The sequence below is a fragment of the Eulemur rufifrons genome, chromosome 16 (assembly GCF_041146395.1).
Source record: "Eulemur rufifrons isolate Redbay chromosome 16, OSU_ERuf_1, whole genome shotgun sequence".
NCBI classification, from domain to species: domain Eukaryota; kingdom Metazoa; phylum Chordata; class Mammalia; order Primates; family Lemuridae; genus Eulemur; species Eulemur rufifrons.
In genome coordinates, this window is record NC_090998.1 from 1,048,427 (window position 1) to 1,068,794 (window position 20,368).

Genomic DNA, 20,368 nt, shown 5'->3' on the forward strand with positions numbered 1-20,368 from the left:
TATGTATCATATCTATATCTCCAGTATTATATTGGGGATATATAATGTTTATTATATTATATATTAATATCATTTCTAAGCATCAGCCCTAAATATTGTGGCTTTGTTTTGTCTATTTTTTAAAAATATGCTTTAAATCTCTTAATTATAGATTTCCCATTAATTTTTCCTTTTTTCCTCTTGCAATTCAACCATTTCTTAGTTTATTAGCTGGAATGATAATTCCATCATCTTTGTAATTTCTGTTTTTATTTCAGTTCAACTTGTCTCTGGGTTATAGGTCATATTTTCCTGCTTTGTATGGTAATTTGTTACTGTATGATGGACATGATGGATACGAGGTTATTGAGTGTCTGGATTTTGGTATCTTCCTTAGTGAAGTGTTGTTTTATCTTGCAAGAGTTAATTTACTTGTGGATTAACTTGATCCTTTCAAAACTACCTTTTAAACTCTGTTAGGGCTGGTTTAGAATTGCCCTCCCTCTAGGGCTAAATTGGCTCTACTCCTAAGGGTTGGCTTTTCTGGTGTCTCCGCTAAATGCCTCTGCTGTTGTCTCCATTTTGGCTGTTTGGAACTTGAATTTTTCCCAGCCCCATGAGAGTTCAGGTAGTTGCTTAGCTCATAGCCCTCTGATAGTTGTTCTTTCCTAGTAGCTCATTATCTGACCTGTAGAGTCTTTTTTTTTTAAATTAATTAATTAATTTTCTTTTTTTAAATTTCAGGATATTATGAGGGTACAACATTTTGGTTACATATATTGCCTTTGCATCACCCAAGCCAGAGCTGTAAGCGTGCCCATCCCCCAGACAGTTTGCTCTGTACCCATTAGTTATGAGTTTGCCATCCCCCCTACCCCCTTCCCACCTACCTGGCATCCTTCGTGTGAGCACCTAAGTGTTGATCAGTTAGTACCAATTTGATAGCGAGTACATGTGGTGCTTATTTTTCCATTCTTGTGATACTTCACTTTAAAGAATGTGCTCTAGGATAATACTCAGGATAATATAAGAGGTGCTAGTTCACCATTGTTTTTTATGGTTGAGTAGTATTCTGTGGTATACATATATCACATTTTATTAATCTACTCATATATTGACGGACACTTGGGTTGTTTCCACATCTTTGCAATTATTAATTGTGCTGCCATAAACATTTGAGTGCAGATGTCTTTATTATAGAATGCCTTTTTTCCTCTGTGTAGATGCCTAGTAGTGGGATTGCTGGATCAAATGGCAGTTCTATTTCTAGCTCTTTGGGGTATCTTCAGATTACTCTCCACAGGGGTTGTACTAATTTTCAGTCCCACCAGAAGTGTAAGAGTGTTCCTATCTTTCCACATGCTTGCCAGCATTTGTTGTTTTTGGACTTTCTGATAAAGGAGTTAAGTGGTATCTCATTGTGGTTTTGATTTGCATTTCCCTGATGATTAGAGATGTTGAACACATTTTAATGTGTTGCTGGCCATTATTCTGTCTTCTTTTGAAAAGTTTCTGTTCATGTCCGTTGCCCACTTTTTAATGGGGTTGTTTGATTTTTGTTGTTAATTTTCTTAAGTTCAGTGCAGATTCTTGTTATCAGCCTTTTATCAGATGTGTAGCATGCAAATATTTTCTCCCATTCTGTAGATTGTCTGTTCACTCTAATGATAATTTCTTTGGCTGTGCAGAAGCTTTTTAGTTTGATCAGGTCCCATTTGTTTATTTTTGTTGTGATTGCTTTTGGGGGTCTTCCTCATAAATTCGTTGCCTAGGCTGATGTGTATAAGAGTTTTCCCAACATTTTCTTCTAGAATTCCTAAGGTTTCACACCTTAGGATGTGAAGTCACGAAATCTGTATCCATCGTGAGTTGATTTTTGTGAGAGGTAAGAGGTGCGGATCCAGTTTCAATCTTCTGCATGTGGCTATCCAATTTTCCCAGCACCATTTATTGAATAGGGATTCTTTTCCCTAGTGTGTATTTTTGTCTGCTTTGTCCAAATTAGATGACACTATGGGGATGGTTTTATATCTGGGTTCTCAGTCCTGTTCTGAAGTCTCTGTTCTTGTGCCAGCACCACGCTGTTTTGGTTACTATAGTCTTATAGTATTGCTTGAAGTCTGGTAGACTGATGCTTCCCAATTTGTTCTTTTTGCTTAAGATTGCTGTGGCTATATAAGGTCTTTTCTGGTTCCATATGAAGCATAGACTTATTTTTTTTTTCCTAGATCTGTGAAAAATGATGATGGTATTTTGATAGGGATTGCATTGATTCTGTAGATCACTTTAGGTAGTATGGACATTTTAACAATATTGATTCTGCCAGTCCATGGTAGGGTTTTCCATTTGTTTACATCCTTTACAACTTCTTTTCTCAGTGTTTTGTAGTTCTCCCTATATAGGTCTCTCATCTGCTTAGCTAAATATATTCCTAATATTTAGCTAATAATGCTATTGTGAAAGGTATTGTGTCTTTGATTTGATTTTTAGGTTGACTATTACTGGTATGTATGAAAGCACTGATTTGCATGTGTTGATTTTGTATCCTGAGACTTTACTGAATTCATTTATCAATTCCAGGAGTCTCTTGGTTGAATCCTTGGGGCTTTCTAGATATAATATCATATCATCAGCAAAGAGTGAGAGTTTGACTTCTGCCCCCATTTGGACACCCTTGATTCCCCATTCTTGTTTGATTGCTCTGGCAAGGACTTCCAGCACTATGTTGAATAGAAATGGAGATAGTGGGCAACCTCGTCTGGTTCCATTTCTAAGCAGGAATGCTTTCAATTTTCCCCTGTTCAGTATGATGTTGGCTGTGGGTTTATCGTATATGGCTTTAATAATTTTGAGGTGTGACCCATCTATGCCTATTTTATTAAGAGTTTTTTTTATCATAAAAGTGTGCTGCATTTTGTCACATGCTTTTTCTGCATCTATTGATAGGTTCATATGGTCTTTGTTCTTGCTTTTACTTATATGCTGTATTACATTTATAGATTTGCATATGTTGAATCATCCTTGCATCTCTGGGATAAAGTCCACTTGGTTGTGATGATTTATTTTTTTGATGTGCTGTTGAATTTGGTTTGCTAAGATTTTCTTGAGAATTCTTGCATCTGTATTCATGAGGGATATTGGTCTGTAGTTTTCTTTTTTTGTTGTATTCTTTTCCTGGCTTTGGTATCAAGGTGATATTGGCTTCGTAGAATGAGTTGGGGAGGATTCCATTCTTCTCAATGTTGTGGAATGATTTCTGTAGTATAGGTATCAGTTCTTGTTTGTAGGTTTGGTAAAATTCAGATGTGAACCCGTCTGGTCTGGGACTGTTTTTTATTGGAAGATTTTTTATTGCTGCTTCAATTTCTGTGATTTATATTGGTCTATTCAGGAATTCTGTTTCTTCCTGATTGAGCATAGGGAGGCTGTGTGTTTCTAAGAATTTCTCCATTTCCTCCAGTTTTGAAGTTTTGGGGCATAGAGATTTTTCTAGTATTCAAAGATGATGTTTTGTATTTCCATGATGTCTGTTGTGACCTCTCCTTTTCCATTTCTAATTGGGCTTATTGGAGTCCTTTCCTTTCTACTTCTTGTCAGTCTAGCAAGAAGGCTGTCAATTCTATTTGTCTTTTGAAAGAACCAACTTTTTGTTTTATTAATCTTCTGTATAGTTCTTTTATTCTCAATTTCATTTAGTTCTGCTCTGATCTTAGTTATTTCTTCTGCTGGGTTTAGGATTGGTTTACTCTTCCTTCTCCAGTTCCTTGAGATGGTTCATTAGTTTGTTGATTTGTGATCTTTCTGTCTTTTGGATGTGAGCATTTAATGCTATTAGTTTTCCTCTCAGAAATGCTTTTGCTGTATCCCACAGATTTTGATAACTTGTGTCCCTGTTATCATTTAGTTCAAAGAATCTTTTGATTTCCATCTGGATCTCCTCCTTGACCCAACAGTCATTCAGGAGTAGATTGTTTAATTTCCATGACTTTATGAAGAGGTGAGTGTTTCTGTTGGAATTGATGTCTAATTTTATTCCACTGTGGTCTGAGAAGATGCATGGTATAATTTCTATTTTTTAAAATTTGTTGAGATCTGTTTTGTGGCCTAGGATGTGGTCAATTTTAGAGAAGGTTCCATGAGCTGATGAGAAGAATGTATGTATATTCAGTGTTGTTTGGGTGGAATGTTCTGTAGATGTCTCTTAGACCCATTTGTTCTAGAGATCTGTTTAAGTCCATTGTTTCTTTGCTTATTTTCTGCTTAGAGGATTTGTATAGCTCTTTCAATGGAGTGTGGATATCCTCAGCTACTATGGCATTACTCTTTATCATGTTATTTAGATTGGTCAGGGTTTGCTTTATGTATCTGTGTTAGGTGCATAAATATTTAGAATTGTTAAGTCTTGTTGGATTTTTCCCTCCACCACTATGTAGTGACCATCTTTGTCTTTCTTTACTTTTGTTTCTTTAAAGTTTATGTTACCTGATATAAGAATGGCTACCCTAGCTTGCTTTTTGTTTCCATTTGACTGGAAATTTGTTTTCTATCCCTTCACCTTGAGTTTGAATGTGTCCTTATGGGTAAGATGCATATCCTGGAGACGGCAGATACTTGGCTTGTGGTTTTTTAATCCACTCAGGCAGCCCATGTCTCTTCAGTAGACAATTCAGGCCGTTCAAATTTATTGAGAGAATTGATATTTGGGGTAGATTTCTTTTTATACTGTTGGATAGATTCTTATTGTTTTGTTTTACCTCTTGAGCCATTGTGGAATCAGTGTTCTGTACTTTAACTTCAGGTGATTTTGCACTGGTGAGTGTCTCTTGTGCTGTTCAGTGTATAATGCAGGTCTGAGTACTTCCTGCAGGCTAGGTCTGGTCTTTGCAAATTCCATCAGTGATTGCTTGTCTAGGAAAGTCTTTATTTCTCCCTGATATAAGAAGCTTAGTTTTTGTAGGATAAAGAATTCTAGGTTGGCCATGATTCTGTTTTAGAAGACTGAGGGTGGGTCCTCAGTTCCTTCTGGCTTATAAGGTTTCAGTTGAGAAAATTGCAGTTAGTCTGATAGGTTTTCCTTTGTAAGTTAACTGCTGTTTTCGCATTACTGCTTGAAGGATTGCCTCTTTCGTGTTTACTTTGGCCAGCCTAATAACTATGTGATGTGGTGATTGCCTTTTCACATTCAGTCTCACAGGAGTTCTGTGTGCTCCTTGTACCTGGATATCTAGATTTCTGGCTAGGCCAGGTAAGTTTTCCTCCATTCTAAGAAATAGATTTTCCAGCCCTTGTGTATTTTCTTCTTTGCTCTCAGGGATGTCTATAATTCTTATGTTTGGTCTCTTTACATAATCTCACATTTCTTGTATGTTTTGTTCATGTCTCTTGCTTCTGCGTTCTTTCTCTTCATCTGATTTGTTTAGCACATAGGTGTTATCTTCAAGCTCTGAGATTCTTTCCTTAGGTGATCCAGCCTATTCTTAAGGCTTTCCACTGTGTATTCAAGTTCCTTGAATGCCTCTTTCGTTTCCAGTGTTTCTGTCTGGTTCTTTTGTAATACTTCAATTTCTTTAGAGAATTTTTCATTAATTTCCTGTATTGTTCTTGTGGCTTCTATTGGGTTTCTATTTTCTCTTCAATACCATTGAGCTTTCTTGCAATCCATATTCACAATTATTCCTCTGTCATTTTAACCATTTCGTTTAAGTTGGTATCCGTTGCTGAGGAGCTAATGATTTCTTTTGGGGGTGACTTTTCACTCTGATTCTTCATGTTTCCTCAATTCTTTCACTGATTGTTTCTCATCCGGCTTCTTGGTGGAGAACTGGCAGTGCTAGGCCTGGTTTATGGCCCTATCTCCAAGTCCCCAAGGCTCGTTCCTTGACAGTGCTGGGGAGAGGAGCGCTGGTCCTGTATTGCCTTAGGGGTGTTTTAGCAAGTTGACCTGATGTCTTTGCCTTTTGCCTGTGGAGACTAGTGAGTTTGGTCCCCCAGTTTAAGCGCCAAGCTGGTGGATTGTACTTGTGGTTGTGAATCCACTGCTCCCTAATAGCTTCAGATGGAAGGCAATATGTTTAGCTGTGGGGTTACACTCTGTTGTTGATTGTAGTTTGCGTGGCAGAGCTGGTTATCGAGGTAATCAGTTGTCCCTGTGGTAGGCTCTGGTCCCCTCTGATGGGGTATATGACTGCTCTGATCTTTGGGAGCGGCCTTTTCATGCCCATGTAGAGTTTGTAGTGTTTGTTGGACATTTAAGTGGGATACCTAGTTGGATAGTTAAGGCTGGCGGTAGGGAGAGAGGTAGCAGAAAGAGGAGTGTGTATTAATGGTTTGTGCTGTGGTATTGTCAGCCAGATAGGGAGTGTGGGTGTTCTGAAATTACTGGTGTTTTAATTGTTCACTGTGTGTAATTTTGAACTCTGTCAGTTCATTAGGACTGCTCTTTTAAGAAAAGACAACTCATTAAGTTTGTAGTTATATATTCTATTTCTCTCAAACCATGCTTCCTGGTCAGACAAGAACAAATAAATTAGGTGAAAGGAATAGTATAACTAAAGTATTGTGTTATATATTCCTTTTATTATGCTAAAGCATTGTTCAGATGGAAAGTATTTATCTTTGCATTCCCTTGGGTCACTAGAACCTGTCCCCAGGGCACTTCAGAAGTGCTGACTGATTTACTCAGAGACATAAGAACATTGCTTGAACTAATCGATCAACACTTATGTGCATATATGGAAGTAAAACCCAATGGAAATCAAGTAGGTGGGGGAGGGAGGTGGGGATGGGTAAATTCACACTTAACAGGCACAATGCACACTATCTGGGTGAAGGGCACACTTACAACTTTGACTCAAACTGTACAAAAGCAAATTATGTAACCAAAAATGTGTGTACCTCTGAAATATTCTGGAAAAAAACAAAACAAAACAAAAGCATTGCTTGAGGTGGTATGGTAACTTCAGGATAACATCTCCTCCTTCCTTTCCTATCCTGAACTCACTAGATTTTGGGTTTAAAAAAAAAAGAGCTCTGTTTTTCTGACATTGTCTAAACCTAAAGTACTTAGAAAACTTGTTCAACAGTCTCATCTTTTTCTACCTGTGGCTCCACTGGAGAGAGATTTTTATCCTAGGTAACCAGGTGGTTGGTTGTTCCTATGGGGGTGAATGCTGTGGAAAGGATGTTGTCAGTACACATGTTTTCAATAGCTTTGTGCAGTGCAGACTGATTGTGATGGCTTTTATTTCTCCTTTTAAAAAGGAAGCATTTCTGATCCCCTTTTTAGACCACTTGGAGTTTTGATTATGTCTTGGAGTCATGTGGAAGATTGACACACCAACCAGGGGATGTGCTGTAGTTTCAACTGTTGTAGTAGCTGGCATCTGTGTGACTAATTTTAAATAAGTAGGTGTTCAGAGGCAGGGACCCTCCTACAAGCACATGGAGTAATTACCTTTTGCATATGACTACTCCCCCTCCCCTCCCCTTTTAAAAAAATGAGGGTGAGGAGGGCACTTACTCTCTTTCTGCTTTTTTTCTACAGGAAATGCATCGGAGATTTGAGAATGCCCCTGATTCTGCCAAAACAAAAGCTCTGCAAACTGTTATTGAGATGAAGGTAAGTGAGAATCTATAAAGAATCTTATGAATCACTTTACACTTTTAAGTGATTAAACACTTTCATGTGCGAGTTTTAGAAAATGGTATGTAATAATATTTCACTCTGGAGACTGAGAGTAAGAGTAAGACTTAATGAAAATGACACCTTAAAATAATTTCAGTTTAATTTCCTTTTAATGACCATAATTCAGATTGGACCAAAAAGGGTTGTCCAGAATTTCTTTAAATCGGCTGTTCTCAAACTTCTTAATCTCAGGACCCCTTTACTCTCTTAAAGTAACATGCTCACTTCCTTCATTTTTAAGAAAATAAATGTCTGCCAAATACCAAATCTGAGTAACCATAGTTTGTCAGTTATTCTCCCAAGTAAAAATAGTGTTCCATGAAAAAGTACCAGATTCAGCTTGCAACCCAAAGCAACATGCAAATGCTGTTCCCAGGGACAACTGTCATACTTCACTATGCAGCAGATGTGCTTCGTGCCTACTTCCTTCCCATTTCGTCACACAAAATATTAAAAAGATGTGTACTTGAGGGTTGAGATTTATTAAAAGTAGTAACTTTTTACTGCTTCCTCAAGGAATTCTTAAGTGAAGCAGTCTTTTAAAAAGACTTTTCTTATTAAATATTTATTTTTCATTTTCTTCACTCTAAGGGCTGACACTGAAGAGTATGACTGCTAGTATAGTTCTTTGCCATTGCCTTGGTTTGTGTTAAGGTATTGGCAGTTTTGCCCACCCTTGCTTTTAGTGCAACTGTTGACACAGTAGAAAAGTCAAATGATATCCTGGTGTTATTATGAAAATAATTTTGACCATGCAGACTTTGTGAAAGGGTCTAGGGAACCCCCAGGGTTCCATGAAATCCTCTGTGTTAAGTTAATGAATAGTTAGGAATCTTTATGATGTGCAATATGGTGATTAAAGAGCTTGTTTTCTAAGTTAAACTCCCTGGTTTCAAAATCTGGCTTCACTTTTGCGTGTCATTGAGCAAGTTACCTAACCGCCTTATGCCTCAATTTCTTTATTGATAAATGGTGATAATAATACCCACCCAGTGGGTTGTTTTGAAGTTTAAATTACTTAAAACATGTAAAACACTTTGAACAGGGCCTGGTGCATAGTAAACATTGAATCCATATTAGCTGTTGCTATTATTATTATTTTTATTAACATTTTCTTTCTTATAAAAGCTCTTATAAATAGGGTCCCCCACAACTTCTACATATCCCTAAAAAGCTTGGCACTGTGTTTTGCATTGTGGGCTTTCATTTAATATTTGTTGATATGACAAGAATATTTAGTTATTGATATATAAATAATATAAATAGGTGCTTCTCAAATAGTTATGAAAACTGTTCTCTTAATTTGGATGGTTTCCTCTTAAAGCTTTGTTTATATTGTATACATCTTTATCCTTGGGGATATATAAATTACAAATTAGTGGATTCTCGGTTCTTTGTGGTTAATTAGTAATCGTGACTATAATCTTGGAAAGGGCCTTTAAAATGGTTTAATTGCATAGTTTTACTTTATTCACAATCACCACAAGTTTATTTGTATATGTTATTTCCTGATCCCTGTTGATACCGAAGAATAAAACATGAATGATGTACCCATGTTCACAAAATTATTTCTGCATTCAGTTTTTAACAGAATGGGGCAGTGTAATACCATTAATTGGCAGTGGATCTATTTTAAGTGATGTTAACCTTAAGCTTTTCTGCAAAGAAACAAGAGATTCTGGTGGCCCAGTAGACTCAGGTGGATGTTATGCTGAAGACACAACTGAAATAGCTGAGGTGCTGAGAATGTAGCATGAGCTTGAGAGACATGTGAAGATTAAGAATAGTCTTTGGGGAAATGGGAAAAGAGGATGATTGGCAGACAATGAAAGAGCCTCGTAATCTTCATGGTTATACAGTTTTCTTTTCTCTCTCCTCTTCCTCCTCCTTGTCCTTTCTCCTACCATCTTCCCCTCCTCCATCCTTTCCCTCTCTGCCACTCTTTCCCTCTTTCTTCTCCTCTTTCTCTGCTTATTTTTGTTTTTCCTTTAGCAGTTGAGGAGCAGGGAAGAATGACTGTACTGCTGTAGGACTAGCATTTTGCTGGGTAGATAGAACAGAATGATTGGGATGCAAATGAATTGAGGGTGATGGCAGAGTAGTTTGGACATTCAGTATTGCAATGTGCCTGGGTATGGAAGAAAGAAAATTCAGATGGACTGACAGGTTGGGAGAAAATGTAAATGTCAAGGAAGTGAGGTTGAAGAACAGGCGATAATCAGAGTGAGGGTGTTACAGGCCTGGAAGAGATTCCTGAGTAGTGATGGGATCCATAGTACAGTCCTGTAAACAGGATAACTGAAAAGGACTGGAGGATGAGGTCGCTGGAATTAAGGACATCAAGGAATTCTGACATTGAAATCCTAGTATGATGGCAAGACTGGCAATAGTGAGCCAGGTGCCAAAGACTTAAAAAAGTTGGCAGGAGTGATTGAGAAGTCCCTAGATGGCAGTTGTGAGGAGGGTGGAGTGGAGTGTAAGGGAGTGTGGGCTTTCCATAAAGGGCGCAGCATTGAGGAACCAGGAGAACTCCTCCCCTTTCCCTGCTTCTTTGTGGTGCTGGGGGATTACTGGCCTTCACTGGGGAGAATTCACGTATTGAAAAGCTGGGTTTACTCCGGGCAGCAGACAATCTTTGAAAAAAGGTTGAGGATTTGGGGGATTTAACAGGGAGCAGAGAATTTCAGTAAGCCCAGTAGGATTGGTTGATCAATGATGGGAGAGCTAGGGCTGGAGAAGTACACAGTAGTAAGGTGAAAAGGAATTTGTTTATTTCGTTACTACACATTCTAGGAGTGAGAGACCTGGTTGGAACGACTGTTCTTAAACTCAGCCCTTTGGTGCCAGTTGGGTTGATGCTAGAATTAGTTGAGAGTATGAAGCATTCATTTTTCTGGTCTGATTTCAGAGAGTAGCTTGGTAGGTTCTTTTTCTGGGCAGTCAGAGCCTGCATCCTGGTTTTCAGAGCTTCAGTCATGATCCCTTTTTGGGGAGAAGCTTTTATGGTGCATGATTTGGTAGCGAGGGTGCTGATTAGTCAAGTGCTGCCTTTATCTGTGTTGAGGGCGGGGAGAAGATGGATAATATTTTTTGGCAAGGCCCTCGAGGAGGGTTTATAGAGGCTCTGTATAGGTAGAGGCTGCCACGTGACGTGCAGAGCTAGTGTTCGTAACTGAGGGCTATATTGCCTTGCGGGAAGCCCCTGCTTCATTCAGCTGGTCCCGTTCATTACCACCTAGGCTGATACCAGAGGAAAACCTGTATTTTGTGTTCTCCCACATGCAGGTTAGTCACGTGCATATGCTTGGTATTTTAGTCATTTTTAAGGGATATTTCCAGATAAATTTATAGCAATATTTTAAGATTTTCAGGTAGTGCAATTGAAGTAGTACTCTTTTCTTTCTTTTTTTTTTTTTTTGAGACAGAGTCTCGCTCTGTTGCCTGGGCTAGAGTGAGTGCCATGGTGTCAGCTTAGCTGACAGCAACCTCAGACTTCTGGGCTTAAGCAATCCTACTGCCTCAGCCTCCCGAGTAGCTGGGACTACAGGCATGCGTCACCATGCCCAGCTAATTTTTTGTATATAGATTTTTAGTTGGCCATATAATTTCTTTCTATTTTTAGTAGAGACGGGGTCTCGCTCTTGCTCAGGCTGGTCTCGAACTCCTGACCTCAAGCAATCCACCTGCCTCGGCCTCCCAGAGTGCTAGGATTACAGGCGTGAGCCACCGCGCCCGGCCAGAAGTAGTACTCTTTATGGGTCAGTAGATGGCATGAGGCATACTAATTTTAAATGAGTAAATCAAAATCCTGATTAAGTTTTAGAATGTCTCTGGTGGTATTATTTCGATATATTTGATTTTGAACAAAATATAAGTTTAATTTGAATAGGTTTGTAAAAGGAAATTTTTGTTGTGATATTTTTAGATAACGTGATGAGCAAGACAGAGGAGTACACCCCTTCCCTCTCCCCTCCCCTGAAAATGGTCCTGAAAATGGCTGGGTGAAGTTTTCTCATGATGAATCCTTAAATTCTTTCATCTTCATGCTCTAGGAATTATGATAGCAAGGAAAGTCAATCAAGAAATCCTTGAGGGAAGTCACTGTCAACATTGCTTCCCAAAGGAATGGTTTCTCTAAAACTCCAAGTAAAATAAAGCCATATTGAATTTATGCTCTTTAAGGTCTCTATTTCTTAGGTGAATAAACATATGCAACTGCAGTTATATAAAACTATTCATTCCACATAGGAATAATTGATGACATCTAAAACAGTCTGGGGATACACTAGATACTGTGACAAACAAAATCAAGAAATTGAATATGGAAGAATGTTCTACTAGAAGATGGTATTTGTGGTAATAATGATTTACAAGAACAGTGATTTGAAAAAAATTATTATGAATTATTTTAAATGCATGGAGAAGTATGGAGAATAAGATTTCTAATATGATAAAAAGTAACTATTAATATAATTATTCATTTCTTTGTTTTTATGCAATGGGATATTATATAATTTTTATTGTAAATATAGCTGTGCACATTATAGTACAAATATTTGAAACCCTCTTACTCTTTCCCCCTCTTTGGGGGCAGAAATACACCCTTCAGGGGTTACCAAGTAATATGATAAAATATTAGAACTAGAAAAGCCTTTTTCACTAGAAATTTGTAGTTTCTGGTGCAAAGAAAACTACAATCGGTTTTCCATTACTTCTACTTCTTTAGTTAATTATTTCAGCTTTAATTGAAAGATGCATAACTGGAGGCAGAGGGAGAGGGAAAAGCAAATAGTAGGTATGAGTCCTCCTCCCACCCACATGGCTGTAAAACGTGTTTTAGAAGCAAGGCAGCAATTTTTCTGTACATTTGTTTATCTTTGTTAAATTTAATACCTTTAAAGATTAAGTTATTTTGCTTCTCTGGGTTTTTGTGACTACTTTATCACTAAATCTTCCATTGTCCTCAGGATTCAAAAATTTCCTCTATGGAGCGTGGGCTCCGAGACCTGGAAGAGGAAATTCAGATGCTAAAATCAAATGGGGCATTGAGTACTGAAGAACGGGAGGAAGAAATGAAGCAAATGGAGGTGTATCGGAGCCATTCTAAATTTATGAAAAATAAGGTAATGGTGTGCGGTTCTTTAATTCTTAAAAGGGGTGTGAAAAAAGTGATGCATACTTTTTACATCCTTAGTGATAATAAAGATCTACTTACACTGTTTTGTCAGACTTCAGGGAAGAATACTTCCAGTTCTTTCAAATGGAACATTCCCAAAATTAGTCAGAATTACTGACATCAGATAGTTGTTATAAATTTTTACTGAAGGAGAATTGCCTGCATGAAGCTACATATATATTGTCACAGTTTAGCTTTTCATATCTCTCTACTTCTGAGGTCATTTAATAGAATTATAACCAGATGAGTTTCTCTCACTATATGAGACATCAGGTTCTTTACCTCTGATAAGGATTTTAAAAGTCCTAGGGTTTTCTAGGAGGCTAAATCCAGCCCACCCCCCCATTTTCCAAAATGGGCTGTATAAAATCATGTTTCCCCTTCAGATACAGTTCCATGAAGGAAAGCCCTTTGCGTTATCCCCTGGGGACGGTCCGTGTGCTCCCAGGCTTACTGCTGCCCATGTGCCCTTCAGGCACGTACGCGGTGAGACACCACCGAGACCCAGCAGTTTGTGTGTGCAGAGTCAGGCACACGTTCTTCCCTTGGATCCAGAGTCATTTAGTTTGATTCTATAAAGGCAAATTGGAGGATTTAGTTTATTACAGTTATCAGTTTTGTTGTAGTTTAGTTAAAAATCGTGATTGTAATTATAAAATTTTAGCCAGAAAATAAGTATTTCTCCCATTATTTCTCAATCATATTCTCCAGTTTCTTAGAACTGAAAACTGAAACATTCCTGATAGTAAGAATCTGAACTCCCTCTCCAGTGTCTGCCTTCTTGCTGTGGTACCCAGACCTGGCATATAAGTCCATAGAATATTCCTCTACTACGTTAGGAATCTGTTATCAATGATTTCTACTAATTTCCTGTTAATTTTGGAAGTTAAAGATTCACATATCCAACTTTCTATAGTTTGGATTTTTCATCCTAATTTGAGAACAAAATATATGGCAACATAAAATCTATGTTTATGCTTCTCATTTGTTGATTAGCACATTCCAGTCTATTTTATAAAAAACACTGTGAAAATATAGAAACCATCTCTGGCTCTTTTTTTTTTTTGGGAAAAAAGAATGATCATTTATGGCTCTTTGAAGACGGCATTAGGGGAACAGATTTGATTGTGTTACATAAGTTATTGTTATTTCCAGTTACCGCTCTGGCTCAAAAGCAGATAATAAGAAGACCAAAGTTGACATTTAAGTGAAAAAGAATAACAATGTCGTGACAGGTAGAGCAACTGAAGGAGGAACTAAGTTCGAAAGAGGCTCAAGGGGAGGAGCTGAAAAAGAGAGCGGCTGGTCTGCAGGCCGAGGTCTTTGCCGTAAGATTTACCTCTTTGTGTGCAGTGATCCCACAGTGGGACCCTGCCAGCTCTGGCTTCTGGGTGGCTTACACTTTCATTCTCTATGGTTGGCAGCTCTGCCCATTACTAGCACTAACCAGCCTGCTCTGCTGTTTAACCGACTCCTGTTCACCAGTTTGACCCATATGTCACTTTGTGTGCAGTGAGCCTTCACGTGTTCTAGAAGCCCTATGCCTGGTTCTTTATTGTTCCTTTTGTCACTCTATGGATGGTATTTCAAAGCTTGTTTTTTTCCAACCCCTTATTGTTAGATTGTTGATTTATGTGAATGGTGGTCTTTTTTTTCTTCTTAGGTACAGAAATATGCAGATGTTCTAGCCCCATTGCCTACAGTTTATTTGAATTTGAAGTTTTTGAGTAAAGTGCTTTACCTTCTTATATAGACATTAAGTCCCCCAGTGGGTGATTTTCCCACAAATGTTACTTTCTTTAGGACAGATGTATAGAAAGTATTTAGAGTTACCTAGTAGATTAAAAATAGTAAGAGACTTATTTCAAGTATCTAAATCTTGTGATGAACTTAAAATTCCATTTTGAAATATAATAATAAGATAATAAATATAGTTAGCCTTCCATATCTGTAGGTTGCACATCCATAGATTCAACCAAATGTTTTTTATTTGAAGGGGCAAAAAAAAAAAGTATGGTTGTGTCTGTACTGAACATGTACAGACTTTTTTCCCCATTGTCATTATTCCTTAAACAATACAGTGTAATAACTGTTTACATAGTACTTGCATTGTATTAGGTATTATAAGTAGTCTAGAGATGATTTAAAGTGTATGGGATGATGTGAATAGGTTATATGCAATTACTACACCATTTTATATTGGGGACTTGAGCATCCATGAATTTTGGTATCCAAGGGGGGTCCTGGAGCCAATCCCACAGGATACCGAGGAACTACTGTAATAATAAAATAGCTAACACTTGTATACTTACTATTAGCATTTTATAACCTGCTGAGTTAGGTATATTATTAACCCCCAAACTACAGGTAAGGAAACTGAGGTAACAGAATGGTACCCAGGAAAACACAGCTAGTGAGAGTCAAAGTGTCAGGAAAAACTGCTTCTCAAAATAATTGTGGGCTAAGACTGGAATGCAGTATTAAAAAAAAAAAACCAAACTTATGCTAATTTGGTACGTTTTCAATTTATGGTCCACTTTATAGTATAGAAAAAAAGTGAAATATTTTGGTGAAAAGGGTCTTATTTGGTTTGTGTGAACCATGTATTGTCTAGAGAAGTTGATCTACAACTTCCTTTTTTTTGTAGCTACCATTATTCATTTCTGTGTTGTGTTAGACAACAGGCTAAGCACGTTTCATATTTTATTTTTTGAATCCCCCATTGGTATAATTGCTCCATATTACGGATCTCGAAACCAAGGTTTAGAGAGGTAAAGTGATTGCTCAGAGACACACAGCTAGCTCAGCGTAATATGCGATTGACTGCCACATTGTGGCTCCGAAGCTGCTTCCCATTTCTAATGTTTTCTCCGCTTCTCAGTCTTTAAGGAAAATTTATGCTTCTAAATTCTGCTTCACATTTAAAATATTTTCTTCGCTTTCTCGGTCTTTAAGGTCAATATAACATTATTTGAAGCTTATTTAATGATGTAGATGTTGAGGAAACAGATATATTTATTTTTGATTATATGATTGGAGGTAGCTGGAAGTTTGAATAATCATTAAGCCATATTTCTTTAGCAGAGAAAGTGGCAACACTTTGAACATTTTTCCTGTACATTCATTCATACAGCAGATGTGTTTTTAGTCCAGTCTGTGTGTTAGGGATAGAGTAATACTGATGTGCATGTTTTATTGGTAAAGGGATATCGGGAAAGACATTACAATATGTGGGCTCTCCTGGGCACATGGCTGTTTCACAGGATGAAAATAGCTGCCACTTAAAATTATTTTCCCCTGATGTTCCTAGTATCCTCAAAGTACTTTACATACAATAAACATACAGAAATATTTGTTGAATGAATGAATAACTATATCTGTGAATAAGAGATTTCATGCATATGAGACAAATGCTTATCTTTTTGTTGAAACAGAAGACTAAATTGGAAATTTATTTTTGGTGCTCCTTAAAAATCTAATTTTAATTAAAGTAAAATTTATTTCTTCATGGGAAATTGTTCCCAAAGCTCTATCCCTTATATCTAAGATTATTATAATTAAAATACTTCACATACATTTAGTTTTTAAACACTAAAAAAGCATTCTTTGTTTCATCAGTGTTACTGAAATTGCTGACTTCTTGTCAAATTTATACTTAATCTATTTTTTAGTTTCTTGCTAGGTGGTAGACATAATGTAAAAGCAGATCTGATTTCTGTTTCTTTGGCTTACATTTAGAATAAAAGACTATTTTTAAAATTATTAGAAACAGTAGGAATGTAAAGGAGATGTTTGAAAGAAGAGTTTCTGTGTTAAGAGAGAAATTTTGGGAGGATGAATGGCACCCATTTGATTTATAGATTACCCTTTCAGAATAATGAATTTGAAATTATACATGTAGATTCTTACAGAATGAAGTTTTATGCACTCTGTCTTTAGGTCACATACTTTTATCCATTTAGTTGGTATGAATGTTGTAGGAGATAGAACTTTGAGGGTAGAATCTTTTTTTTAAGTTAGTACACGTATCAAAATTACAGGAGTTTTCAAAAGCACTAAAAGCTTTTTAAGGATTTTATGCAGACTTTTCTTTGAGAATGAAAAATACAACTTAATGAAAAAATAAACACAATGGCAGCAGCTTTTCAATTTACTTTAAATAGTACTAGGAGGTTTCTTTTTCTCCTTCTGTGCTATATCTACATTAATCCTGCATTCCATTCATGTTCTGAAGAGGTTTGACTTAAAAGAATGAAAGCTGTTTTATCAGCATAGTGGTGCTCAGTTGCTTACTGCTATCTCATGGTCATCTAATTGAATTGGAATCTCCTTCCCCTCCATTCCCCTTCTAAAGGGTTTCAGAGAATATTTAGAAGACACAATAAATGAAAACTATTTGTTGATTAAGCTTAGTTTTGTGGAGGGTGGGGGGTGGGGGGTGGTATCAAAGATTGGACAATGTGAAAAGATGAGTATGCCCTATCACACAATGAATGCTGCATTTAGTTTCATATCTTATGACTCAGATCTATCAGAGATCCACATCAAAGGTGGTTGTTTCATTTTTTTTTTTTTTTTTTTAACAGTGTTTTACTTTCTTTTCTAGATTGGCCAGGTGAAACAGGAGCTGTCCAGGAAAGACACAGAACTGCTAGCCCTGCAGACAAAGCTAGAAACACTCACAAACCAGTTCTCAGACAGTAAGCAGCACATCGAAGTGCTGAAGGAGTCCTTGACTGCTAAGGAACAGAGGGCTGCCATCCTACAGACCGAGGTAAAAAGAATTCTGGGTTTGGTGGGGAGCTGATTCCTTGGCACCTTTTCCTGTGCTGTTTTTGTTAGGTTTAGAGTTGGGAAATATGAATAATGTTGTGATTAATTCTTTAGCAATGTGATCAGTTATTTGTACTAAAATATAAGCATCTTGTTTCAATTGTTCTTAGGTCTCACAAATTAAAACCGGTATAGTTTATGTATGTTTTTAATATTTTAAACTCTCACCAAGTCTGTGCTTCAAAGTGTACTCTAAGCTAACATTATTTAAAATGAAAGGATAATTGTAAAAAAGAAATCATTGATTTAGAAGCTTTAATTCTCACCCATGATAAATTTTCTGGTCATGAATGACAATGAGCTTGGTTATTCTGTATTTGGATTACATTTAAATATTCTTAATTTTTTGATATTATTAACTTATGCAAACTTTTGGAATCTATAACTAGATCTCATTTTGAACCACAGGTCATTAGACAATGTGTTCATATCCTACTTGAAAACAAAATTAGTATTTTTAGAAATCTTAGAAGGTTATCCTGTCTGTGGCTGTGACTTCAAGTAGGAATACACTAAATAATCACTGATAGTTTCTTATCCATCTTATTTTCAATGATGAAAGAGAAGGAATTGATGATACTATTTGGATTTGCTGTCTTTTTTTTTTTTTTTTTTTTTTGTTGAGACAGAGTCTCACTTTGTTGCCCAGGCTAGAGTGAGTGCCGTGGCGTCAGCTTAGCTCACAGCAACCTCAGACTCCTCGGCTTAAGTGATCCTACTGCCTCAGCCTCCCGAGTAGCTGGGACTACAGGCATGCGCCACCATGCCCGGCTAATTTTTTTTCTATATAGATTTTTTTAGTTGTCCATATAATGTCTTTCTATTTTTAGTAGAGACGGGGTCTCGCTCAGGCTGGTCTCGAACTCCTGACCTTGAGCAATCCACCCGCCTCGGCCTCCCAGAGTGCTAGGATTACAGGCGTGAGCCACCGCGCCCGGCCGATTTGCTGTCTTAATATAAACATTTTTTAAAGATGTTAGTGAAATAGGTAATTTAGGTAGGAATGGGTAAGTAGTTCTGGTTTACAGAAGAAAAATAATGCATATGATGTAGATTAGTTCTTTTTTCTTTTAAAGAACCAGATAGTAGATAAAAGCATAATTTTATGGAAGAAAGGAATGAAGAGAAAAAAAAAAAAGAATAAAAACATCGTATTCCTAGAAGACCAGAATCTTCAAGTGAGGAGGAATGGGGAAAGGACCAAAACTGTTTCATGTATTATTTTTATCTGCACAATTTTGGGGCTTTGTTGAAAATGAGAGCTTCAAATGACGTATTTGTCATTTTTCTTATAACTTACAGTTTTTGTATTTTAATTATGTTTCATTTTATCATGATATTGGCCCCATTCCACCTCACAAAGACTTTTTGGGTCTAAACTCACGAGATGCAGTAGTGGTTCAGGCTCTGGCGGTAGAGGCATGTTTACTGTGTTCGGACATCAGCTTCACCATTAATTGCCAGGTGCGTGACTCAGGGCACATGTGTAACTTCATTATGCCTCACTTGTCACGTCTGTGAGATGAAGAGAATACTAGTGTTTGACTCATAAGTTTGTGTTGTTAAAATTAAACTAGTTTATTCATGCCTAGTGCCTGGCACATAGTAAGGTTTTTTTTACATTAGTCATTGTCTTCATTATTATAATTCTTGTAATAAAATCAGCTAATGTATATAAATCTTTAAGATATTAAGAGAACATACTTCGTTTTCTTTCATTGGCATAAGTTTCATTTAGAAGATCTGCTCTTTCCTATTTTTATTAAGCTTAATTTAAGTTTATTCAGGGAATTACAAATATAAAATTATCAGGAAAATGTTACCTGCAAAGTTATTAATAATAAGCGTTTTTCACTTCAGTAACTTGAGTGCATGCAGTACTGCAGAAGGGTCAGAAGAGGGTGCTGGTGTGTTAGAGGTGGGCCCTAAACCAGGTCAGCTGCTGTAACAGCTTTGGATGGAGGTGGCAGGTGTGCACACCAGAGAACTAAGCAGTTGGTCAATGGTAATGCAAACATATTAAAGCTTGTCACAGTTTAATAAATGACTTTTCCCCCTTGGCAATCCATCCTTCTCTTTGTACCCCTCTCAAATAATGTTCTTACTAGCTAGGTCTCACACAGATGGGCTTGCGATTGGTTTCTTTTTTTTTTTTTTTTTTTTTGAGACAGAGTCTCACTCTGTTGCCCGGGCTAGAGTGAGTGCCGTGGCGTCAGCCTAGCTCACAGCAACCTCAGACTCCTGGGCTCAAGCGATCCTACTGCCTCAGCCTCCCGAGTAGCTGGGTCTACAGGCATGCACCACCATGCCCAGCTAATTTTTTGTATATATATATTTTAGTTGTCCATATAATTTCTTTCTATTTTTAGTAGAGACAGGGTCTCACTCTTGCTCAGGCTGGTCTCGAACTCCTGACCTCGAGCGATCCACCCGCCTCGGCCTCCCAGAGTGCTAGGATTACCGGCGTGAGCCACCGCGCCCGGCCGCGATTGGTTTCTTGTACCACAGAGAATAAAGACTGTATTTGTTGTCATTCTTGAATGGTTTTTATATTTGTTTTTAGCCATTGTGGGAGTAGCTGAGTCTCAGTGATTACTCCTGTATGTTTTTCAAATAACCACTCAAATATAACCATCCATCCTAAAAGGTGTATGAAAGTTAACTTCCTTTTGAATTTGGGATGATTTTAAGAATGT

General features: G+C 37.3%; 1 protein-coding gene across 3 annotated transcripts in view; it reads left to right on the forward strand.

The window, feature by feature from the left end:
- The window catches only part of ERC1 (ELKS/RAB6-interacting/CAST family member 1), a 486,201-nt gene that overhangs the window by 99,435 nt on the left and 366,398 nt on the right, over nt 1-20,368 (forward strand). The window contains exons 4-7 of one of the 3 annotated variants that reach the window (XM_069491669.1): nt 7,523-7,597; nt 12,631-12,786; nt 14,075-14,167; nt 17,446-17,613. In XM_069491669.1, coding sequence (XP_069347770.1) covers nt 7,523-7,597; nt 12,631-12,786; nt 14,075-14,167; nt 17,446-17,613 — 492 coding nt within the window. The remainder of the gene's footprint in view (nt 1-7,522; nt 7,598-12,630; nt 12,787-14,074; nt 14,168-17,445; nt 17,614-20,368) is intronic. The other 2 variants (XM_069491670.1, XM_069491671.1) reach the window with 2 other exon arrangements.